The 24702-nt window shown below is 34.2% G+C and overlaps 1 protein-coding gene and 1 non-coding gene across 3 annotated transcripts in view; one reads left to right on the plus strand and one right to left on the minus strand.

Moving 5' to 3' along the window:
* The window catches only part of ADK (adenosine kinase), a 556699-nt gene that overhangs the window by 81204 nt on the left and 450793 nt on the right, over positions 1-24702 (minus strand). For both annotated transcript variants that reach the window (XM_063102515.1, XM_063102516.1), the window contains exons 8-9: positions 19022-19057; positions 9164-9278 (exon numbers count right to left, since the gene is read on the minus strand). In XM_063102515.1, coding sequence (XP_062958585.1) covers positions 9164-9278; positions 19022-19057 — 151 coding nt within the window. The remainder of the gene's footprint in view (positions 1-9163; positions 9279-19021; positions 19058-24702) is intronic.
* LOC134382829 (U6 spliceosomal RNA) lies at positions 23904-24010 on the plus strand. Its single transcript, XR_010024098.1, has one exon. It is a non-coding gene; the product is annotated as a U6 spliceosomal RNA (small nuclear RNA).

A 24702-nucleotide genomic window follows, 5' to 3' on the forward strand; every position in this document is an offset into this window, starting at 1 on the left:
AGCATAATTGACTGTTGGCTACAGCTGCTGTGCTCTGAATCTGTTACTGTCGATGACCGTGTTCAAGCCGAGGCTACACTTCCCATGAGTGTGGGACTGAACACAGCAGGAATACTATGGAGACCTATTCCTTCCCGAGTGATGTGGGACTCCTCTGATGGGCAACTTCGGCTCAAGGACTCCCCACTGGCCTTCTCAAAACGTTCCTAAGTGTACTGCAGTCTAAGCTTCTTTCTGCCCAACCTTCCCTCGTTCCCTCTCTCATCTATAGGGGTCAAACCCACACCAGAGTTTGACAGGTCTCCCTGCTTCCTTTCCCTCACAGGTGTTTCTCCCAACAAATTTCTCAAACGTCTAACCCCATCTCGGCATTTGCTTTTTGGAAAATCCAAGCTGAAACAAACCTCTAGGAAGAGTGACCAAGAAAGAGAGAATGAGCACAAATTTCTAAGATCAGGGATTAAAAAAGAAACATCACTATAAATCCTACAGTAATTAGGAAGATGAGAAAAGACTATTAATAGTTTTCTCCTAATACATTTGAATATTTAGAGGAAGTAGACAAATTCCTAGAAAAATACAACTTATCAAAACTAGTATAGTAAAAAAATAGAAAAAATCTGAAAATACCTATTTTCAGAAGAAGCTGAATCTATAAAAATAAAAAAAAAAATCATACAAGGTGTTCTCCAGCCTAGATAATCTGATGGGTGAGCTCTTCCAAATACTTACATAAGAAATAGCATCAATCTTATACAAATTCTTCCAGAACAGAAGAAAAGAACTTTCCAATTCACTTTATAAGGCTATCATAATAGTCTTATCAAAACTAACAGGGATGTTACAAGAAAGGATAATTACAAAGGCAAGCTTTCTCACAAACAACACTGTAAAAATCCAAAACAAAGCATCATCAGATCAAATCTAAGAATACACTGGAAGAATATCATGACCATTTTGGGATTATTCCAAGGATGCAAAAGTGGTTTACTATTCCAAAATCACACATTAAAAGAAATTAGGAAAGCCATAGAGTAATGTTAGATGCAGAAAAGTTACCTGATAAAATTTAACACCTGTTCATGATTAAAAAATCTTAACAACAAAAACAGAACTCTTAGCGAGTATCTACAAAGAGCCTATAGCAAACATTGTCCTTTTTGATGAAATATAGGTTTTTCACCTGAGATTAGGAATGAGACAAAAATGCTCACTATAACCATTTCAACTACATTGGTTTGATGTGCCTTACTTGCTAGCTAGTACAGTGGGGAAAGAAAAAAAGAGTATAAGGATTGAAAAGGAAGAAATGTCTCTGCCTTTATTCTCAAAAGAAATAACTGTCTACACAAAAAATCCAAAAGAATTAACAGATAAATTATTACAATTAACAAGTGAAAAGAAGAGCATTATTAGATAATTTAAATACCAGTAAAAAACAAATAGAAACATAAATCTAGAAGGATGCCATATAAAAATAGACTGCATCAAAAAACATCAAATAATTAGGAATCTTACAAAAGAGATATACATATGTATATATAAGACCTCTATACTGAAAATAACAAAATATTTAAGAAAAATTAAAGATCAACTAAATTAATACAGGAAAATACTCTCTGGATTTGGAAGACAAAATAATGTAGATATAATAATGTCAATTCTTTCCAAATTGACTTGCAGATTCAATATAATATGAAAAAAATTCTAGTAAGGAATAAAAAAAAATTTTTTTGTACCAATTAACAAGCTGATTCTAGAATTTCTGTAGAAATGCAAAGGGCCAAGAAAGGCTAGGACAATCTTGAAGAATAAAGTTGAAAGAATGACATTATCAGATAAGACAGATTATAAAAATAGGTAATTAGGAGAGTGTGCAATTGGTACAGAATAGAGAATAAGAACAATGGAACAGAATAGTGTAGAAAAAGACACAGATATAAGGTCATCTGAAATGTGACAAAGTGTCAATGGAGTACAGTTAGGGAAAGGATGTTCCTGTTATTGAATGGTGCTGGGCCATCTGGTTACTCACATGGACAAAATAAATGAATTATGCCCCCTACCTCACACCTTATGTAAAAATTAATTCTAGGTAGACTGTGCTAGTTTAAAAAAAAACTAAAGCAATAAAAGTTTTGGAGAAAATAAACAACAGGAGAAAATCTTCACAAGTTTGGGAGGTGCTAAGATTTTTTTTAAAGGAACATGAGAAACATTAATCTTAAGAGGAAAGCATTATGAATTGGACTATATTAAAATTAGGAGCGTTTGTTAATGAAAGGTACCATGAAGAGAGTGAAAAGGCAAGACACAGAGTTTGAGAAGATATTTGCAATACATTTATCTAACAAAAGACTTGTATACAGACTGTAAAAAATAATTACAAATCAGTAAGACAACCCAATACAGGCAAAAGACTTCAACAGGAACATCACACAAGAAGATATCCAAACATGAGTAAGCAGATGAAAAGATGCCCTGCTTCATTACACATCAGAAAAATTCCAATCAAAATCATAATGAGGTACTATAACACACTGAGAATGGCTAAAATTAAAGAGATGAATAGTAGCCCATGTTGGTGAAGATATGGAACGATTAGAGCCATCCCACAGAATGCTGGTGGGAGTGTACATTGGCACAACACTTTGGAAATCTGAAACCGAAAAATGGAACTATACTGTATCATAACTATGGTGGTAGTGGTATTTGTCAAAAAACACAGACCTTGACACTACAAAGAGTGAATTTTATTTATAGAAAAACAAAACAAAAAACACAATCAGGAATGTAAAAGGAAACCAAAATGGAATACACATTCTAACAAATGACCCTACCTGTATTACAAATGAATAATGTAACCACTTTGAGTCGGATGAAATAAAAGAACAAAGTTAAGTTACTTTGGATAACAGTATTTTGACTAGACACTACAGGGCTAAAGACAAAAGGTTAACTGTGAACAAATCATGCACTCTAATAAGTAAATCTGTTTCTCTCAAGGGTATGGGTAAGTAATTCTAGACTGCTTTAGAATGGAACCAATAAGTAAATATATTTAGATATTGAGAGCCAGAATTTTCAATGTCAGAGGAAGGAGTTATAAGAAAGGAAAGGGCAAAGTGTAGCATGAGCTATTAGACTGGAATAAAAGCTATTAGCATAAACTCACAGTTTTTAAATATATAAACACACAGATAGATACAGAAATAAGTAAAGATGTGTGTGTATGCATAGAATATTATACATGTATATATTGCCAAGCTCTGTTTGCTAAGAATGCCTAGAAGCAATGACACCTGAGGAGCAAAGACATTATCTAGTGCCCAGATCTGGGTTTCTAGATACCATGCTTCAATAAAAGAAACAAGGGTTCCTTGGAGAATTGGTTCATTCCAGGACTGAAGGTGAGAAAATACATGAGCCTGGGCATCTTATGTTGTCAAAAAGTAAGGAAGTGCACAAAAAGGATGGAGATGGAGTCAGACAAAAAGTCTACATGTTGGGTTATTCCATTTTAAAAAAACAGGCAAAACTAATTGTTAGCAGTAGAATCCAGCATAATGGTTACCTTTGGTGGGGGTAGAGGTTAGCAAGCAGTACAGGGGTGGCTTCTAAAGTGCCACAAGTGCCACTTCTTGATCTGGTTGTAGTTACACAGGTGTGTCCACTTAATGAGAAGTTGTACCAATTTTGCATGCACATTATTCTTCAATACAAACTATACAAGGTGTTCTATATTTTGATTGTGGTGGTTGTTACATGTTATTTAGTAAAATATATATGAATTTTACTAAACGTAATCTATGTTTCAATAAATCCTCCCAGAAATCAATGCTATAAGAGCGCTTACATTTGCCCAGTGTATGTATGCTGTCTCCCATTCTGCCTTCTGGCAGGATCTAATTTGATAGGGGAGTTGAAAGATGTCTCACTTCTTCAGGCCTGAGATCACTAAACCATATGAACCATGCCCCGAAGATATGACTTAGTCAGGAATATGAAAGTCCCACATATGTTATTCTAAATTATTTTCAACCTCTTGGCTAATTAAAGGGCTTTTGTCTTCTATGGTTACAATAATCTAAAAAAGGAACATGAACTAATAACTTAGTTTATATTCATAGCTAAGAAATATATTTTCTTTAAAATCTCACCTGGTATTAACTTTTTTCTGTGAATGTCATATGCATACATTCTAAAAGAATGCTACTTAATTTGTTCTCTCCTATCACCAGCAACCTATACCAATTAGATCATAATTTAAAATTGCTTTGGTTGTAGTAGAAGTAACAACATATTTTCAAAATAATTTATATTATTTTATAGCAGTAGGAGTTGGGCTGATATGCTGACATTACTGCTGAGGTTGTTTTCCTTTAGAGTTTACATTTTCTAGCGCGCACTTGCTATGCTTTATGCCTACCAGAACTGCACATCACATTGACCTTTTCTTACAGAGTAATGGACAGCACTGAGTGTTTTCATAGAAATGAAAACTTAACTAGCAGATGAGGGAACAAGTTTTTTTACGGGCTCAGGAACATGAAGACAAGTAACTTCAATACCCCTATTTACTTACAATAATGAAATGACAAAGGGCATTATGATGTGACTATCTTAAATTATAAGCACCTCAAATGTGGGAGATTATTTAAATTCATGGATTCTCTATAAGAATATATTGGTCCTTGATGCTTTTTGATGGATTGAGAAAGAGAAACAATTATCAAATTGTTTGAAAATTTGACTCATTGAAAAACTAGAAGCGTTAAAAAGTTTTAAACCTTAGCTATTAAAAAGTTTTGCTTTCAATATTCCACAGGATCATAGAAGTTGAGGCAGCATTATCATGTCACCTAATCCAATGATTCTCAAAGTGAGAGGCAGAGGGCAGACAGCATTGCTATATAACCTAAGGGAATTTTTTTCCAACAAACAACCCTACACTCTCCTTCCCCCAGACCCTCATACATCTCCTTAAAGATATATATTTTAATACTCCTCACAGGGATGTAGCATCAGATTGAAGGGAAGGTGCTTTTAAGAGGGCAGGGCTGTATTTACCAAAAACTTACTAAGTGATATTCATGTGACAGCACCAGTCTTCCAGTTGAAAACCTCTGACCTAATAATATATCTTCTCCCTTTCTACAAAATTACAATTCAAACAGCCCAGAAAGAATTCTGAAAAGTATTCAGAAAAAAAGTCTTATGATTTCGTCTGCAGCAGACCTATTTCATTGTTTCAAAAGAGCTACTGTGTGAGATGAATTATTTCCAATTTACAACAAAACTCCTATTGCTTTTTCCAATTTTCAGTCATATATTTAGTACCAAAACTGAGACAAATTTAAACTTTCTATAAAGCTCTCTCTCTATATATACAAGGTTACTTACAAAAAGTTCATGGAAAAATAGAATTAAAAGATAACACGAATCTTTCCATGAACTTTCTGAAGTACGCTTGTACATACATACATATATATTATTATTTTTTCACTACAATCCTCAATATATCAATATATACAATCCTCAATAACGAATGAAGACCTCATTGGTAGGTGCTGTCCAGTAGGTAAAGAACATCATTAGTCTTTGTTTTTCTGTGTTTATTTTAGACACAAAATGATTTCTTTGACCTAACTGCCATGTTACTAAACAGGTTCATTCAACATTTATTAAAAGAACCAAAATGGACAGTCATCCTTTCTGCCTTCATCCCCAGCCTCCTAGTCCTTTTTCTTTGTTTGTTGTTTGATATATTTATTTTTTTAATTGTGGTAAAATATACATGACATAAAATTTACCATTTTAACCGTTCTTGAGTGTGCAGCTCAGTACCAGTAAGTACACTCATACTGTTGGGCAACCAGCACCGCCATCCATCTTCATGCTTTTTCATCTTGCAAAACTGAAACTCTGTACCCATTAAACAGTAACTCTCCATTCATTCCTCCCCCAGCCCCTGACTACCTCCATCCTACTTTCTGTCTCTATGAATTTGACTCTAAGTATCTCACGCAGATGGAATCATACAATATTTACTCTTTTGTGTCTGGCTTGTTTCACTTAGCATAATGTTTTCGAAGTTCTTCCATATCATAGCATGTGTCAGAATTTCCTTCTTTTAAAGGCTGAATAATATTCCATTGTATGTACATGTCACATTTTGTTTAGGCATTCATCTGTTGATGAACATTTGGGCTGCTTCCACCTTTTGGCTATTGTGAATATTGCTGCTATGAACACGTGAACATATCTGTTCAAGATCCTGCTTTCAATTATTTTGGACACATCCCCAGATGTGGAATTGCCTAGCCTGTTACTCTTAATACTCTCCAGTGCCCAGCCCTCCCTCAAAAATTGTTTTGGAACTCAATTAGCCTGCGAGCACTGAAACAATGATTGGTATGTGACAGAACCTATGGGCTGGACGGAAATCTAATCTGAAAGAAGAATGACCGATAAAACAGGGTGAGTGGAAAAGACTTTAGATTTATAGGCAATGTAAATAAGAAGAATTTAAGAAATTAAATTTATAAAGTAAGAGAAAGTGGTTTATAGATATCATATCTCAAAAGGAGATAGGTCTCTAGAATAAAATACCAAAGAAACTGATTTTGTTACATTATTACTAAATGCTACAAACTTAACAGTGTGATCATTTAAAAATAGTCCACAGTGTGAGGTTTAAGGCACAATGATTCCTAATTAGTGTTTTAATAAGTGTGTTAGCACTGCCTTGTGCCATTCTGGAATGTCACTTATGGTAAATTAAAGAACACTTTCCCTCCCTATCTTCCATTAGTATTTCAATGCTAGGAGGTGGAAAAAAGCTGATCCATATTCAAGAGGAAAGGAGGGAAAACAATAACAAATTGGCAACTCTTCTGTGAATTGCCCCACAGGCCAAGCATTTTTATGTTCTTAATCATTATTAAATGACTTAACATGACACCCAGAGCCTGGCAAATGATTGCATCCTGACACGAGAACGAATTACAAATGAAATGAAAGATCAAGCTGTATTAGAGGACTGCCTCTGGGAAATGAAAATCTTTAATTCTCTTTTATTATTGACATTTATTTGGCTGCCATGAATAACAACATAGCAAAGAGATTCAGCTATGCTTGTGCACTGAATAGCTTATCCCAGGGCTCAAAACTGCATTAACATTTATCATGTTTGCTTTTGTAGCTGACACCACTGAACAGATTCTCTATCCATCTTGTATTTATCATGCATTGCAGATATAGTGCATCTTCTAATTTAAGTTCATTTTCATATGGCAGGGACAGCAAAAATTAGCCAGTGTCTTTCCTCAAATAAATTCCTGCATGTAGGCATTCCTAAGAATGGTTTAATAGATTTAATAAAGAACAAAATGAGTTTGCAAGGAAATTCATTCATAGGATGAGAAGGCTAATTTTCAATTTTGAGAAAATTGTGCAAATTCACAATGAGGAAGGCACTTGAACAATATGTATATCTGGAATTATTATATCTTAAAATGAATGTCTCCATAAAGAGCAACTAAATAACATTTTATGAACCTGAAGGTAGTATTACAGTTCCCATAAGATAAGAAGCCTGAGTGATTTCCACTTTTCTAAATTGTTCATTGCTAAGACAGGAATAGGCCGCGTACTATATGGGAAGGCAGCAATTCCAATAGTTTGTATCAATGCAGGGATATTCTCTTATGGTTTATTTCTCTTCTCTCTTGTACAAATTAGTGTGGCTTTTCCTGCCACAACAATAAAAGATACATAGTACCTGATGCCTTTGCTTACATGATCCTCTCTGACTGTACTGCTCTCTTTGCTTTAAATCCTTCTAGAAATCAGTGCTTAGAAAGGATATCAACGTATATTGGGAAAGCCACTTACTATCTCTGAATCTTGTGTTAAAAATTATTTTTTAGTTTCCTATCTTTCTTTTCTAAAAATTTTAATTATGGAAAATTTCAGAGATAATGACCCTCCATATGACCCTTGCCTGGCTTCAACAATTAACTAATGACCATTTAATCCTTATTGCCACTTCACTATCTACCTTTCACTGAATTATTCTGAAACAGATTTTTTTAGAAGCAAATCTCTGAAAATAGTTTTTGGCAATTTTAAAATAAGGAAGTTGTAATAAATTATTTCTAGGGTCCCTTAGTCCCCAAATTTGACAAGATTTTCATCTTTGCACCTTTCCAGGCTTTATATTTAAATCAACAAAAGTTTACCTCATATTCACTATATCTTTCTTCAAGCTTTATTGATTTCCTTCTCTGAGTTGATATAATCCATACAGTTTACACCAATAAATAAGTATAATTATACTTTACTTTGTACTCATATTTTGTGTATATTAATTTTATTTCCCAGTTAGATCTTTAAGTCTCATATCTTATCTTTTGGTGTTCAACAGAGTACTGAACAAACACAAAGATAACAATTACTACTATTTACAATAATTATTTAATTAACTAATTGTATGGTTCAAACAGAATTAAAAGGTTTGTGTTTTGGTTTAAATAGTAGGTAGCATCATACTGGTAATATTCAACATTTTAAACAATAACATGTTTGTTTACTAAATGGAATTCCTATTGTATTTCTATGAGTGCTATGAAATAGATGGCTGAGTAAAAACAGAAGTGATAGTTTCTTCTTGAAGAAAAACTGAGGAAGTAGCTAATTTCTGGATTTTATTTATACTTGAATAAATTTATTTTATTCTAGAGCAGGTATTTTTTTGTTTCTTTCTTTGTTTTGTTTTTGTTTTTGGTGGCTGGCTGGTACTGGCCTTGGTATTATAACATTGTGCTCTGACCAGCTGAGCTAACAGCCTGTCCTAGAGCAGGTATTTTTTAAGTAAAATGTATTCTTTTTTTCAGGAAAGACATTTCTAGACTGTCAAGATCTTGAAAATATCAAAGTAAATAAACAATATCAAAGTAGTTTCACTCAACTGACTTTTAATAAATTACCTTCTTGAAAATGAAATCTTTTCTACTAAGATAGAGGGTAGGAAAGTTTATTAAAATAGAAAACTATAAAAGGTACATTGCTTTGAATACTTTATAATAGAAAGAATATAGAATTTTGTTGTAAATGATGAATCTCCATAACACAGGATTTCTCACACAGTTCCCACATTTACCTGTAGCCATTATAGTGTCATATCTCCCTTGGGTGAAGACCACGACCCGCTGCCTCTTTGAGTTCATCTTTGGCAGGGCTTGTGCCTTTTTGGCTATCTCTTTAATGTCTTCAGTCTATTAATAGAAAGGAGGAAAAAATTCTCATAACCATTACAGTAAACCAAAACTTTATCAGTAGTTTAACAATTTAGCTTCTGATGATCAAAATAAGAGAGACATGAACATCTGTGAAGAGTTATTTTTAAAAAATTGTAACTATATTCAAGAGTAAACATACTAGGGCCGAGCCCGTGGTGCACTCGGGAGAGTGCGGCACTGGGAGCGCAGCGACGCTCCCGCGGCGGGTTCGGATCCTATATAGGAATGGCCGATGCACTCACTGGCTGAGTGCCGGTCACGAAAAAGACAAAAAAAAAAAAAAAAAAGAGTAAACATACTAGTACGATAACTTCCAAGGAACCTATCATTAGTCTGCAAAAATTTTAGATTGATCAGAAATCTTATTTCATCTCTCCCCTCACCTACCTGCCTTTCATGTTGTTCTGAAGCAAACCTCAAGTACTATATAATTCCATCTAGAAATGTTTTAGTACGTATCTCTAAAAGCTAATGACTTAAACATAACTAGGATCATACTTTTAAAAATTAAAAATAATTCCTTAACATCAACAAATATATTTAAAAAGCAAAATATCCAGTCAGCTTTCAAATTTCCAATTGAAGAGGACTTTTAAAAAAGAGGAATATTTAACTATTTTAGAGATTTACAGAGCATAAATATGCTGACTTTGGAAATAATATAGTTGCTGTAATGCCAAATTTTTCGAAGGACTTTAATGAGGGAAAGAAATACTAACTCTTTTCTACAAAGACTTAATTTTCTTTAAAAAAAGATTAAGTTAAAAAAATTACAAATTAATTTTCCAGACCCTGATGCCTGCTTTTCACACCACAAAGGCCATAAAATTTTACCTCATAAATGTTCTGATCTGAAATCTAACTCTTGGGCTAATGGCAGAGTTTTTAGAATCATGTTTTCAACCATTTTAGATAATTTAAAAGACCATGTCTGCATTCAGTGGGCCTTTAAAACTGTCCATGATTTGGACTTTGTTGGTAGTTTACTCTATCACTATGCAAAGCTTCAAATAATTATAGAGAAAGAAACACATTCCAGAGGGGAAATATTCTCAGTGGAATAAATAAAAGATATACAGGAGAGAAAAATTTAGGCAAGCAAAGCAGACAAGTCATAAGGTTACAAACATCAGAAACTATGACATTTTAAAAGGTATCATCTATAATGAATCTATAATGAAATCAATAATGAAATATTTGTATGTTGTTTGTTCACTAAATACTTAAGAAATTCCAGATAATATGTGAAGCTAAACTTCTAGTACACTTAACAGGAAGATTTCCAGAGGACTGTTGTTTCTGGAAAGAATAGCCACTTGTGGTAGGACAATGCTGCTGACCTTTCAAAAATGCTGACTACTTTGCTTTCAGTTGCTTATTTTAGAATAGAACTAAGCCTGAACTTTGATAAGATGAGAAAAGAAATTCCCTACGTTTTTGGAAACAGATTATTAGAAATGACTAGTAACAGCTGAAAGAACCAAAAAATGCCATAATAACAATGTCTTTCCTTTCTTAAATAAATGTACACATTTAATTAAAATGACACATATATTCTGCCAACCTCCTTAGCACAAATATATTTTACTACAGATGCACTTCATTATCTTGGAAGCCGAATCTTATGTGGGTATTAAGTGTTTTTTAAAAGGAAGTCTTTCTTCAATGTGGTATAAGGAATAAATTAAGAGTAAGATTCCATGGTTGCTTGTTACTTACTAACCCTGTTATGGGAGTTTTGGTAATTTAATCAAGGATATCTTCCTTATGTCTCAAATCTTATAAAAATGGCAATTAACGGTTGAAATAAACTTTCCAAATACAAAACATAAGTCTTTCCAGATTTATGTACACTTTATTCCATTTGTATCCACATCCGCAGTTCATGCAAAATCCCTTCGTCACTCAGTCTGGGATCACTGTCAGTATGCACCTAATCTAAATTTCTCACACACCTTCAGAAGCCATCGCTTGCCTACAATAGTTGATTCCCATCTAGTAGTATAAAAACTTTTCTTAAAACTTCAATTTTATCTTCCCAAAGCTACAAATTTCTAGTTCTACAGTATGTCCCCTCCCCCATCTCCACATTGGTTCTTCTCCCTTATACTTAAGCTCACACAATTTAACAGAATGCTGAAATGACAAGGAACTTTAGAATATGACAGACCTGCACTTACTATTTGTGTGACCTCGAGCAGGTTAATAAACCTCTCTAAGGCTCCATTTCCTCATCTATAAAACTAAGAAAATATCCACAGTAATAGGTGTTGGGAGCAAAGTATGCTACAATTAGCGGGCAATTGTTCGAAGAAAAATAGAATATTGACATAGTCTCAAAGTATCTCCTCCTAAAGATACTTATTCATTACGAAAGGAAAAATAGTAATGTTACAGTGGAGAAAACTGATGGATATCACCTTAACCCAGTGATCAATTTAGTCATGCTAAAATTAGTGGATGAAATGGGATATTTGCATAGCTCCAAGGTATCTCCTCCAAGATATTCATTAATTACAATGGGAAAGTAGTAAATTTACAGAAGATAAACTGGCAAACACTACTTTAATGCAGTGATCAGGCGAACATCACCAGCAGTAAGACACTGTCACATCATGTACCTCCCTGCTATGATGCACTGAGAAGGGAAAATCATTTCTGTGGTTTTCCTGCCAAAACTGCATAACCTTAAATTAATCATGAGAAAACATCATACAAACTCAAATTGAGAGGAATTCTATAAAATGACTGACCAACACTCTTCAAAAATATCAAGGTCATGAACACCAAGGAGAAAGTGGATTGGAAGAGACTAAGGAGACACGATAAATAAGTGCAATGTGGGATCCTGCATTAGATTCTTGAACAGAAAAAGGAAATTTCGGAGGAAAAACTAGTAAAATCAGGATAAAGCCTGTCGTTCAGTCATTGGTATTGTACCGATGTTAATTTCCCGGTTTCGATTCTTATACTTCGGTTATATAAGCCATTGACATTAGGGAAAGTTGGGTAAAGAGTATGTGGGAATTCGGTACTATTTTTGCATTTTTTCTAAGACTAAAGTTATTTTATTTTTTTGGCAACTGGCCGATAACAGAGATTGAACCCTGGACCTTGGTGTTATCAACACCATGCTCTAACATACTGAGCTAACCAGCCGGCCCAAAACTGAAGTTATTTTAAAATAAAAAGGTAAAACTAGTTGTTGTGAGGATGAAAGAGTATAGGGTAAGTGAAAAAGCTTAATGCAATATTTAGCACATTCTAAGAACTTATTTCCTTTAATGACTCTCATTTTAATGCTCCCTAAAACTGTCACATCCTTAGGTCGCTCCAAAATCTCTACAAAGGACCTCAAGAGTTTTGAGTATTGAGAATTCAATTATAGTATCTAATAAGGGAGGACAAAGATGAAAAGTGAAAGTAGAAGAAAGCTCATATAATTGAGCTATGAGCCATGTATATAGCTCTAAAGCGCTCATTAAATCTTAACTACTCCGGCCGAGCCCGTGGCGCACTTGGTAGAGTGCTGCGCTGGGAGCGCGGCGACCCTCCCGCCGCGGCGACCCTCCCGCCGCGGGTTCGGATCCTATATAGGACTGACCAGTGCACTCACTGGCTGAGTGCCGGTCACGAAAAAAAAAAAAAAAAAAAAGACAAAAACAAAAAAAAAAAAAAAAATCTTAACTACTCAAGGCAGTAGGTACTATTACTATATCACATTTTATAGATGAAGAAACTAAGTCACAGAGAGGTTAAGTAACTTGCCTAATGTCATAAATATAACTAGGGGAGCCAATACTAGCACCCACAAAGTCTGACTACAGGGATCATAACCACTATTCTGTGCTATCCCCAAATTATATTACTTCTATGAATTCTGGCAATGTGTTTTTTATTGCTTTATCACAATACTACAGCATGTTTATCCTAAATCATTTTTCTGCCACATTCTCAAGTCACTTTTTTTTTTTTTTTTGTCTTTGTTGTGACTGGTAAGGGGATCAACCCTTAGCTCAGTGTCACCTGCACCGCGCTCAGCCAGTGAGCGCACTGGCCATCCCTATATAGGATCCGAACCTGCCGCGGGAGTGCCGCTGCCCTCCCAAGCGCTTCACTCTCCCAAGTGCGCCACGGGGCGGGCCCTCAAGTCACTTCTGATCTTGCATTTAAGTTTGCTATTTTTCTTAATTATTCTGGCTTGTATTTTACCCCAGTGAATTTCAATTTGTGAGTTTCAAGATATTTCTCATTTTTTCAAGGTCATTTTGAAATCTAATCTCCTCTTCTAATATGTTAGAATGTAAGAGAGAAAGCAGTGTAGTTTTTAGTAAAGAATACCAGACTTAAGAGAGCTGAGCTCTGATTCTGGCTCCATTATGCATTAGCTATGTAACTAACCTTGAACAAGTCATATAGCCTATTTTTTATCTGTTGAACTGATATGGCAATACCTACCCTATGTACCTTTCAAAGCTTGTGAGAGCATTAAATGTATTAATGATATGTTGGAAAAGGTTTTATAAACTGTAAAGCATTTATAAATGTAAAGTTATGCTTTTTTTTATGCCATTGGCAATCACACACCTTAAATTTAGCATTGTTTCTAAATTAAAGAAGACATTGTATTTTTAACAACCCGGTGGTACAAATGTTAAATGATCTTGTGACAACCTACCTACTTCTGTAGAATACCACTTGTGGTGTTCCCACACGTTGCCTCACTTAACCACACTATTTTCTGTTCTGTTTTCCAGAGAGTTAGGGTGTCTGCCAGCCTGATCTCATGTTACCCTCTTCCTCACTCACTCCGTTCCAGTCACACTGGCTTTCTGTTCCTGAAGGACATAGTACATTATGCTCTTTCTTGTGGCCTTTGTGCTCCTGTTCACTCTGTTTGAAATTCGCTTCCCTGATTTTTTTTTTTTTTTTTTGGCTTTTTTTCTGTCATTGCTAGATATTTGTAGTTTTTAGGTTTTACTTAGAGTCATTCCATGGCCACTGTATCTAAAATAGGAACCCCTTCCACATTCTCTTTCACAATATACCCTCTGGTCATTTCTACCTTGTCTTCAGGGTCTATGAGAGTGTTAGGTACATAGTAAGTGCTCAGTAAATATTTGCTGAATGAATAAATGAATAAATGAAGAGAATGAGAAGACTATCTTATCTCTTTCCCTTAATCTAACTGTTTTAAAATTTTCCTCTTTTGGGATTCAGAAACCTATAAAAGCAGCATTGCACTCTCTTAGCCAGCAGGACCTGACTTAGTGTCTTATTTTCAGAAACTCTGAAACTCTGGGTAATCATTCTTTGCATTCTTTATATTTGTGAAGGACACAGGAGCCTTAGAATCACTTTAGAGAATTCTTTGGGAATCGAATACTGAATATTTTCTGTGAACTTTCTACCAAGTGCTGATTAATGGAACTTTCTGTGATAATGTAGGTGTTCTGAATCTGCACAGTCCAATAAAGTAGTCATTAGCTACATAGGCTATAGGGCACTTGAAATGTGCCTCGTATGACTGAGGGACTGGATTTTAAATTTTATTTAATTTTCATTAATCTTAATTTAAGTAGCCACATGTGGCTAATGGATGCTGTATTGGCTAGCACAAGTCTATTCTTTTCTCTCTCAGTGATATAAAGATGATCTAGGGGTACTAGAATAGTGGTTACTAGAGACTAATAAGGGGGGGATGGGGAGTGAGTGGTCAATGAATACCAAATTGTAGAGAGATGAGAAGAATAAGATCTAGGGCTCTATAGCAATACAGAACACAACACATTACGACAACAAATTATTGTATAGCTTCGAGTAGCTAGCTAGTAGAGAGGATGTTGAATGTTTCCAACACAAAGAAGTGACAAATGTTTGAGGTCATTAATATGCTAAATACCGTGATATGATCATTACACACTGTATAAATGTACGCAAATACCACATTGTACTCCATAAATAAATACAATTATCATGGGTCAATTAAGAAAAAATTAAAAAAAGAAAAGTCAGAGACAGAAGTATATTAGAGGTTACCAGAAACTGGCGAGAAGGAATAATAAATTATTGCTTAAAGGGTAGGCTATGTTTAAGATGACAAAAAAGCTTTAGAAATAGTTGGAGATAGTGGTTATACAGCGTTGTGAATGTAATTAATTCCATGCAATTGTATGATTAAAAATGCTTAAAATGGCAATCCTTATGTTACATATATTTTACCACAATAAAAAAAGTTAAAAAAGGCAAAAAATCTAAGAAAGCCACAAAACCCCAAAAAAACACAGATGATATAGGGTCCTCACTGGTCAGAGGATGACTACAAGTCTGGAATCCTTTGGGTAGAGTCAGTGGCTATGAAGGAAGTAGGACAAGGGAAAAGGATTGCTTTGTTTCCTCTATGGGCAAAAGTATTACATCTTAGAGATCTAAAATAAGAAAATTAAAATTCGTTGCTTGGAGTAAAACTGAATAAATGACCCAATAGAGAAGGTATGAATTCTCTTCATCATTTGGCATATACTCTGTTGCAGAAACAATAAAAATACAGAGGATTTCTATATTTAGATTTTGGAGATATTTTCTTTAATATAAATCAATTTTCAATAGTTTTAAAAAGTCTTCATAATGAAATATGCTTTTAAGCACCTTATTTTTATTTAGGTTCTAAAAATACAAAACTTTAATTGATTCAGCTCAAGATAAGGTAGATTTAAAAACACATTACAGCCTGAACTGATTTTCTAGAATAATAAAGGCCTTATGAAACTTTTCATCCAAAGAATTTTCATTTTAAATTCTTAATAGTTCTGTCATTTAAATAAGGAACTATGCAATTTTCCATCACCTATATATATATACACATATACATATATATATATATATATATGAAATCCTCTCTTCTGCTCTGTGCTCTGTTCAGCTTCAGTTTTTATCTCATTCTCCAGTACCCTCTTAAGCTGCTGCTTCTCACTGAAAACTGCCCAATTCATTTTAAGATTAAAGATTTTTTTAAAAAAATAAAGATTATCTAAAATTCACAGAGAAGCTAACCAGAATATCATAAACAATGCCACAGAAGGTATTTCCTGATGAATAAATACCAGCTATTTTTAGAGGCATTTGGATTGGTCTGTCAGCAGACAGATCACTAGTGGCAATACTCAGTGGTCTGAGAACTGATTGGGATTTATAATGGAAGATGAGGATAGGACAGCAGTGCTGGTAGGAAGAAGAAAATGCTCACCTTTCCTTTCTTTTAATCTTTTCATTTCTCTCTTCTCATTCATGCTCCAAATTTAGAGGCAACTTTAAAGTTAGGAGAGATAAAATACAGATTTTTGTCTAGTTTGTCACACTAGACTTGAGAGCATTAACACATTTCCACAGACAGAAAACTGTTAAGATAAAGTGACTTATTCTTGTTTTATTCCTTAAGAATCCCAAGTTCCAAACCTGTACTTTTTAATTTCTGTCTAAAGGACTAAGGGAACTTTAGTGACATTATAAAATCATTTAATTTCTCTAGATAGGGCTCTATTCTTGGATTTTATTTTATTAACAATGCTTACTTGATGTATTCTAGTCATGGTCCATATATATCCTGCAATGCTCCTAATGTTTTAAGGAACCCTTGAAGGGACACATTAAGACATTATGTGCTTTATCCAATCCAACATATCACTGTCAACATCACAGACATAGAAGTTTTGCTACGTTGGGAGGTAATAAGGTATGCAATTATAATCATCATCATTTTGCTTACAAGCTATAATCAATTATGGCAGATTTATGGCAAAAAACCCCACCAATTCTGGCATCAGTAAGTTAGAACTATTGGAAAGGTTAATATAATTGTTATTAAAAAATAGAAAAAGTAATTTGTTGCTAAGACTGAATGTAAACCAGGCACTCAAAGCAAATAGCTCAAGGGGGCAATAAAAGTATGAATTAGTCGGGCTTTATAAACTATTAAAAACATTATCTAAGTATTACAGTATCCTGGTAATTTGTTATGTAACTTGTTATATTTCTAAGTACCTACAACACTGATTATTTTTAGAACCAAAATGCATTTTTTTGGTAACACAGTAAACTGACAGGATACAAATTTACATCCTATAAGCTTTTATCTGTAGAGAATTCTGATGTATCGAGAGAGAACATCAATTTTTAATATTAAAACTTAACATCAGTAAAACTTTAAAAAATGAAAACATTTATTTATATTCTCATGATCAAAACATTTAACTTTTAAATGGAATATTCCCCTGATTACATTTTGTTCTGTATACCAATTGTCGGTTTGGGAAATTACAAAATGAAACTTAAATTAGGAAAATACCCCAAACTCAAGAAATCCCTTTTCTACATGTGACTCAACCCTATATTTACTAAAATATAGTAAAACAAAAAAGTAAACTCTAAAGAAACTATAACAGTTCCCACGGATTAGGTATTATGAGGTAGGGTTTCCTACCCTCAAACAGTTCTTTCATAGGATCTTGAGAGTAGTATACTTATATCACATGCTCTTATCTTCCTCTATGAAGAGGAAGCTCTAAGTCTAGTTTGTTAGGTCCTATTACATGGATAGCATGCATGTGTATTACACTGTTGTTCAATAATAAATTAGCCTTTAGTACATTTAAATAACAGTTCCATCACAAATTCATACAAGATCTTTCTCTAAAGAGTTCAAAATGAGCTAACTGATAATAATTAATGCTCACAGCTTCTCTAGATGGTAGACCATACTAAGTATGCAAATAAGGAGAGAGTTCCTATATTCCAGCTTTAGTTAGGTTAAATTGTTAAAAATTACTATCATGCAACATTTCAAGTTCATAGAACACAGCATTCTACATAGTTCCGGTTCAATAAATATTATAGTCATAAAAGACATAAACTCAGTTAATTCTCTGTCAATTAACCTGAGTTCAGATTAAAGTCAGTGTTTTCTAACAATCAAATGAAAGATGGATGTTATATAGATAAAAACATGGTCTTGACTGTTATCTTAATTTTGCTAACAACAACCACATGGAGTTTTGAATCTTGGCAGGATAATACTGCTATCAGGAAAACAGAATCAGGACCTGGAAATTAAATTCAATTATTGATATTTTGTTTCAGAAAATTTAAGCTATCAAAAAACAAACAAACAAAAAAAAAAACAAAAAAACCCCAAAATCCATCAAGAAGTTTATATGAGCAGGATTTAAATTAATCAGTTCATAACAACTGTTAGGTACAACCTTTGGAAATTAATTTGCATAATAATAATCTACATGTGATAGGGCTGAAATTATTTAAACGACATTATATTTCACTAGTTAGTCTTGCTCCACTACTGCTTTAGCAGTGAATCCTTATGAAATGTAATGCAGCTAATGAGGTAGCTTTTTAACTGAGCAAACTGACAGGCCCCATATCTGCAGAGGCAGCTTGAAACCGTGCCCAACCTCTTGGCTTCCCAAGAGGCTTTTCAAAATTCAATAAATAACATCTGTAGGCGATGTTGGGTGCAGACCTAGCAGAGTGCGTCATAACACTGTGCTGGCAGAACAAAGAAACCATGACGACTGCCAAGTTTCCATGGCAACTGCTGCGAGGCTCTGAGAGTATAATAGCACATCAATCACTGTCCAAAAGAACTTCATTATCAGCTAGAAAAAACCTTTAGGATCTGTTTAGTGTGCAATTGTGGGTTAACTCACCTCAAAGCCTTGCTCTCTAGCAAAAGTGGCAGCTTCCTGGAAAAAAAAAAAACAGTTAATTATAAAGTGCTAGGTAATGAAGAAATAATCCATTTTGAAACTCATTCAAACAGTCTTCTTTTTACACAATTATCTCAATATACCCAAATAGTTCAATTTTTATTCTTACACCAAAAAAGATTTCTTTTTTCCTTTGGCATAAAAAAAAGGGCAGCATAATGTCAACACACTTCACAAGTTGGAATAAAGAAGACGTAGTATATGTTTTTACTTTAGCTGCCAGTGAGTTCAGGTGTTCTGACCTCAGCAAAGAAAGACAATCATATGAAACCTAAGAAACATGCTGGTGGTTATGTTTTTAATTAAAATAATACTTCTCAGAAAGCCCTCCTATAGAGAAGAATGCCTGTTAATAAATGTATAGATTAAGAAAAATCACAATTTTGCAGTCCCCAAAATGAAATTTATGCAAAGATCATCAATGGATGTTACATTCATTGGGAATGGGGTATTTCCATGGAATCCAAGTACCAGAGATTATATGCTGGTCATGGGGAGCAAAGCATAACTTTATAATAGAAGGATCAAGCTGTCATTGCTTTAACCCAGTGACTGATGCTGTCACTTATCATCACTTACAGTGGGATAACCAAATATTTTGTGCCTTCTGTTATAATGCAGTATGAAGTTCAAAGCATCACCAATAAAGTGTTCTGAACAAACATTTTAACATGATTTAATCAAAACTTTAGTCCAATAACTTGCAGTCTACAAGAAACAGAGGTCAGAGGGATGAGTTAAAGGATACACTGAGAAAGCAACTGGACAAATCCACAATGTAGAACGTTCTACAGAGAAAGCTTATTCTCTAACAAGTCAGTGTATAAAGTGGGGAGAGAAAAATAACCAGAGCAATTATGAAACTTAATTGGATCCTGTTTTGAACAAACCAGCCATTAAAGACATTTCTGGTACAACTGGAGAAATCTGAATATGAAATGGGAATTAGATAATATTAGGAATTATCAGTTTGATAAGGAAAATGTCCTTAATTTTCAGAGATGTATCCTGAAGTATTTAGGAATAAAATGTCATGATATATGTAATTTACTTTAGAATACCTCAGAAAAAAAGTTAAAGTGAAGCAAAAATGGCAAAATGTTAACAACAGTTAAATCTAGGTGTATGTGGTATGTGCAGGTCCACTATCCACACTTTTTTGTCTGTCTGAAAATTTTTATAATAAACAGTCCAAAAAACCCCCAATTGAGCATTAAAAATACATATATGGTTAAAAAAATTTTAATGTACAAAATTTTTCTATATTTTAAATATCAAGAGCACAATCTAATGAACATTTTTATATATGCTAATGTCCTTTTAACAGGTTATCAAATGACAAAGACACATCTGTGTAACCAACTCCTTTCCCTTTCTTTACTCTTTGCTTTGTGCATATATTTAATTTTAGGACTGATAGAAAATGGAGGCAATATTACTTTTCAACTCTACTTCCCTCCTGAAAATAAGAAAAATTGCAGACAACTGTCAAGAGCCTCTACATCTTAACTTACATTCCTCCAAAATTATCTTTGCCAAGAGATATTAATAGAAGGATGGGATTTGAGCCTGAGTAGTGAGCAGATCCAATTCATCTAAAGCGACTGCTGGATCAAACCATGTAAGGCAGAAAGTACAGTCAGTGTCTCCAGAACAAATTTGGATATTATCTACATGTTGAGAAAAACACTGAGGGGGGGAAAAACATGTATACACTTATTGTCCAATATACTAAACATATAGATTTAGAAAACAATTGTGAGGGTTTGGAAAGGTCAAAATGCATGATTACAGCTGAACACTGAAATTAACAGAAAGTGATAAGCTAAAAATACAACTCCTTAGGCTATTCACTGAGAAACATGAGGCTGACCAAGTTAGCCTTGGTTGGTATTAGACAAACAAAAAAAAAAAAGAATATGATCTTGACAACTACCACAAGCAAAGTTAGCCTTTTGACAATTGACTTACAATAGAAATTTGTACATCACATAGTAAATAATATTTGCTGGCAAGGATATCAAGGAAAATGATAAGGTTCAAAAGATATCAATGTAGTGTTTTCCAAGCTGTCAAAATTAACCAAGCTGATCCTTATGTGAAAAAGACAACTGAAAAGCTCTGCTAGAACTACTTATTCATATGGAACTTCGTTAGAGGCATGAAAGAACCCCAGAAGACTCTAAGGCAAAATTAAAATGAAGAATCTGTAGGACTAAAATTTCCCTAAAACATAAAGACTCAAAACACACATATAGTAGTTAAATTGTGCTTTTTTTTTTTTTTTTTAATGTGTAGTTTTACTCATAAAAATGTAATAAGAAATTAACTGTGATCTGTTATGGTATAGTAGAACTGACTAACTGCAAGAAGACATATAAATATTAAATCATTTATTTTTTAGGGAAACCATGCCCTCGGACACTTCCAAATCTGTAATCTGTTCAAAGTACCAACACATTTCTGACTGAGGAAGGAACATATTTAAGAAAAGTCAACTTAATTTTCTATCTTAGTGCCCCCTCACACAGGTTTGTTGAGCAGTGCCCTATCACTAGAAAAGCTAAGCACTTGTTCTGTGGCTTAAAAATGATCTTATCTTCTGACTTCCTCCCACCTTCCTTTGATCTTGGGCTGGTGCCCCAAGTCACTCCATTTGAAAAGGCAGCTGGCTGACATCTCTGTAGACTTTCCCACAGCTAACCTCTGATCTGAAGGTGTTTGTAGATACAATGATGGAACAACATTTATTTTTCCCTCTCAGCAAAACAAACAAAACAACACAGGGGAACAGTTTGACCCAGCAAGAATTTTAAGCAGAATTTTAGTTCTCAGATTCACTGCAAGGAAGGACTGAAAGAAAAGGCATTCAGTGGGCAGAAGAGTTAGGCAGCAGGTTCTAAATATCAGGGGTAATTCCAAGTGAGCTGCTCCCTCTAAATTGAAAAGGACTTTTTAGTATGCCTTCACAGTAAAAGTGAGAAAAGAAAACAAGCAAGTCCCCATCTGTGCTGCCCCAGGGCGCCTTGTACTGAGTTTCACAAATCTAATGAAGCAGTCAGGTTAAAATCCAATCGCAGAGTGGATGTGACATGTGGAGAACAGCTAGGGTTGGAATAGAGAAGCAGGGCGGTTCCTAATGCAGGTGATTATCCATGTGATAATCATTATATTTACAGGCTTTCCATTTCAGATCTGACATCAAAAATCACAAAGGAGGAGGGATTAAGGAAATAAACAACCCACACAGAGGCTTTCCTGCTCCCCTGAGAGTATAGCTCTTTCATTCATGCATGACAAGCAACAAAAGCAAAACCAAACAGGCCAGGAAAGAGTATTTCTGAGAAGGCTGGATTTCACATTAACACTTCTTTCCATTTTGATAACTTTCACTATTCTGTTTCTCAGACAGGTCACATTTTCAGAATCAGTTCCCATTGTTGTCTATGCTATAATACAGTATCATTTTTGGTTTACAATGAATGATACTCACATAATATATCTTTTACAAGAACAGAGTCATTTTTTTCCTTCCTGGAATTGAGTGTTGTGAATAAAATGACATATTATTAAAGTCTTAGACCCTCATCTATACCACACACTTAGGATTTACAGTAGGCTTGCTGCTTCACTATCCAGGCTAACAGGCTGCTGATGAAACAACCACCAAATATGGTTTTTGAATGAAGTTTTTTTTAAAAAAAGCTGAAATTCATGTTCAATCAAAACTATGGAATACTTACGTTAAGAGCTATCTAAATGATCAGCAAGCCACTTTTAAAAAACACAAAACTCAGATTATACAAGAAAACAAAAACTCAAGTGCATTTCTGTGTGTATCAAAAAACAACTATTTCCTTTACATTCAATTGAGGAGAAAACTATTTCTCCTTATTTTATCTTATAACCTCCTAGTTCTTATTCATAAAGTAGAAATATCTGTAATCAATATTAAACTAAAATCATCACTTACGCATACTCTTATTTCAATTCAATTATTTGTTACTAGTTATATAGAAATACAATGATTTCTGTACATTGACCGTAATCCTGACACTTTGCCAAATTCACTTATCAGTTCTAGGAACTTTTTTGGAGATTACTTAGGGTTTCCTAATCATACATGATTACATGAGTCATCAATGTGAAAACAATTTTTCATATTCCTGCTAACCATACCACAAAGTTATTTTGGGAAGTTAACAAATGCCTTTAAAACAAAAAAATTGATCTTTTTTCTCCAGGGTGATTGGAAGGGTATGACCACTAGCTAACACTACTATCGTAGCCCATAACCCTTGCTCTCCTACTTCCTGCTCTGCACTTCAAGGCACTGAACCCAGTTTAGGACTATTATCTGTCTGATTATGTTACCACCCTGCTTTTTGATCTCAGACATGGGGGTTTCCATAAAGTAGACTGAAACTTAATGTATTGAAACAAAAAGAAGGAATGTCCAACTCAGAACCAGAGAGAGATACCTTCTGACTATCCACAAAAAGAAGCCATCTATCCAAACCAGACTACTTGCTCCAATGCAAGGAGGAAGCAGAAGGTTCTAAACAGTATGGTGGTCTGGCTCTCACTGGGAGTCCCCATGGTTCTCACTCAGATCATGCTGTTGCAGACCTTATAATGGTAATAGACTGTGACTCAGTAATACTTGAAACAATAATATTCCAAGTCCTAATGGTGTGGTATAGATGAGAATCTAAGACAGGATGGCATCTCTCTCTCTCTCTCTCTCTCTCTCTCTATATATATATATATATAAGGGTACTTCAAAATGTTCATGGAAAAATAGAATTAAAAGATAATATAAGTGCTCACTTTGGCAACACACATGCTAAAATTTGAATGATACAGAAAAGATTAGCATGACCTCTGTGCAAGGATGACACACAAATTAGTGAAGCGTTCCCTATTTTTATGCTAACTGTTATGGATTAGATCACAAGACAATATATGCATTTATTGAAACAAATTGTTCCCCATAAACATGTACAATGAAAAAAATAAAGTTTAAAAAAGGCAATATAAATCATTCCACGAACTTTTTGAAGACACCTCGTATGTATACTCACATATTTATCTATGTATAAAAATCTCTATATATAATAAAAATTCATATATTTTAATGTAAATTTAGAGGTATAATGCTCTCTTTGAATAGCTTTAAATGAAACACAGTACTGGCCAGAAGGCAGTTACAGTCAAATGGAGAGAGTATGGGGCTTAGAATCAAAAGACCCATAGTAAGGTCCCAGTTTTACAGCTTATTTACTATGTAATCTTCAGCAAGACACTGAGCTATCAGTTTCTTTATAAAATTGGGTCTAAAAATACCTATTTCATTGGATTGTTGCTAGGAATAAATGTATTATTTTATGTGAAACTGTAATATCATTTTGCCTGTTGAATTCAAGTTCTTGGTAAGATCTCAGGATAGATTAAACAAATGAGTTCCAAAGCATTCAGAGTATATTCAGCGCTTTGTCCTCTCTGTGAATTATATGTGTAGTAGGCAGCCTCCAAAATGGCTCCCAATGATCCCTGATCCAGTATTCAAACCACTGTACAATCTCTTCCCCTTAAGTGTGGGGGGCTGGACCTAGTGACTT

Source organism: Cynocephalus volans, chromosome 7 (genome assembly GCF_027409185.1).
Source record: "Cynocephalus volans isolate mCynVol1 chromosome 7, mCynVol1.pri, whole genome shotgun sequence".
NCBI lineage: Eukaryota > Metazoa > Chordata > Mammalia > Dermoptera > Cynocephalidae > Cynocephalus > Cynocephalus volans.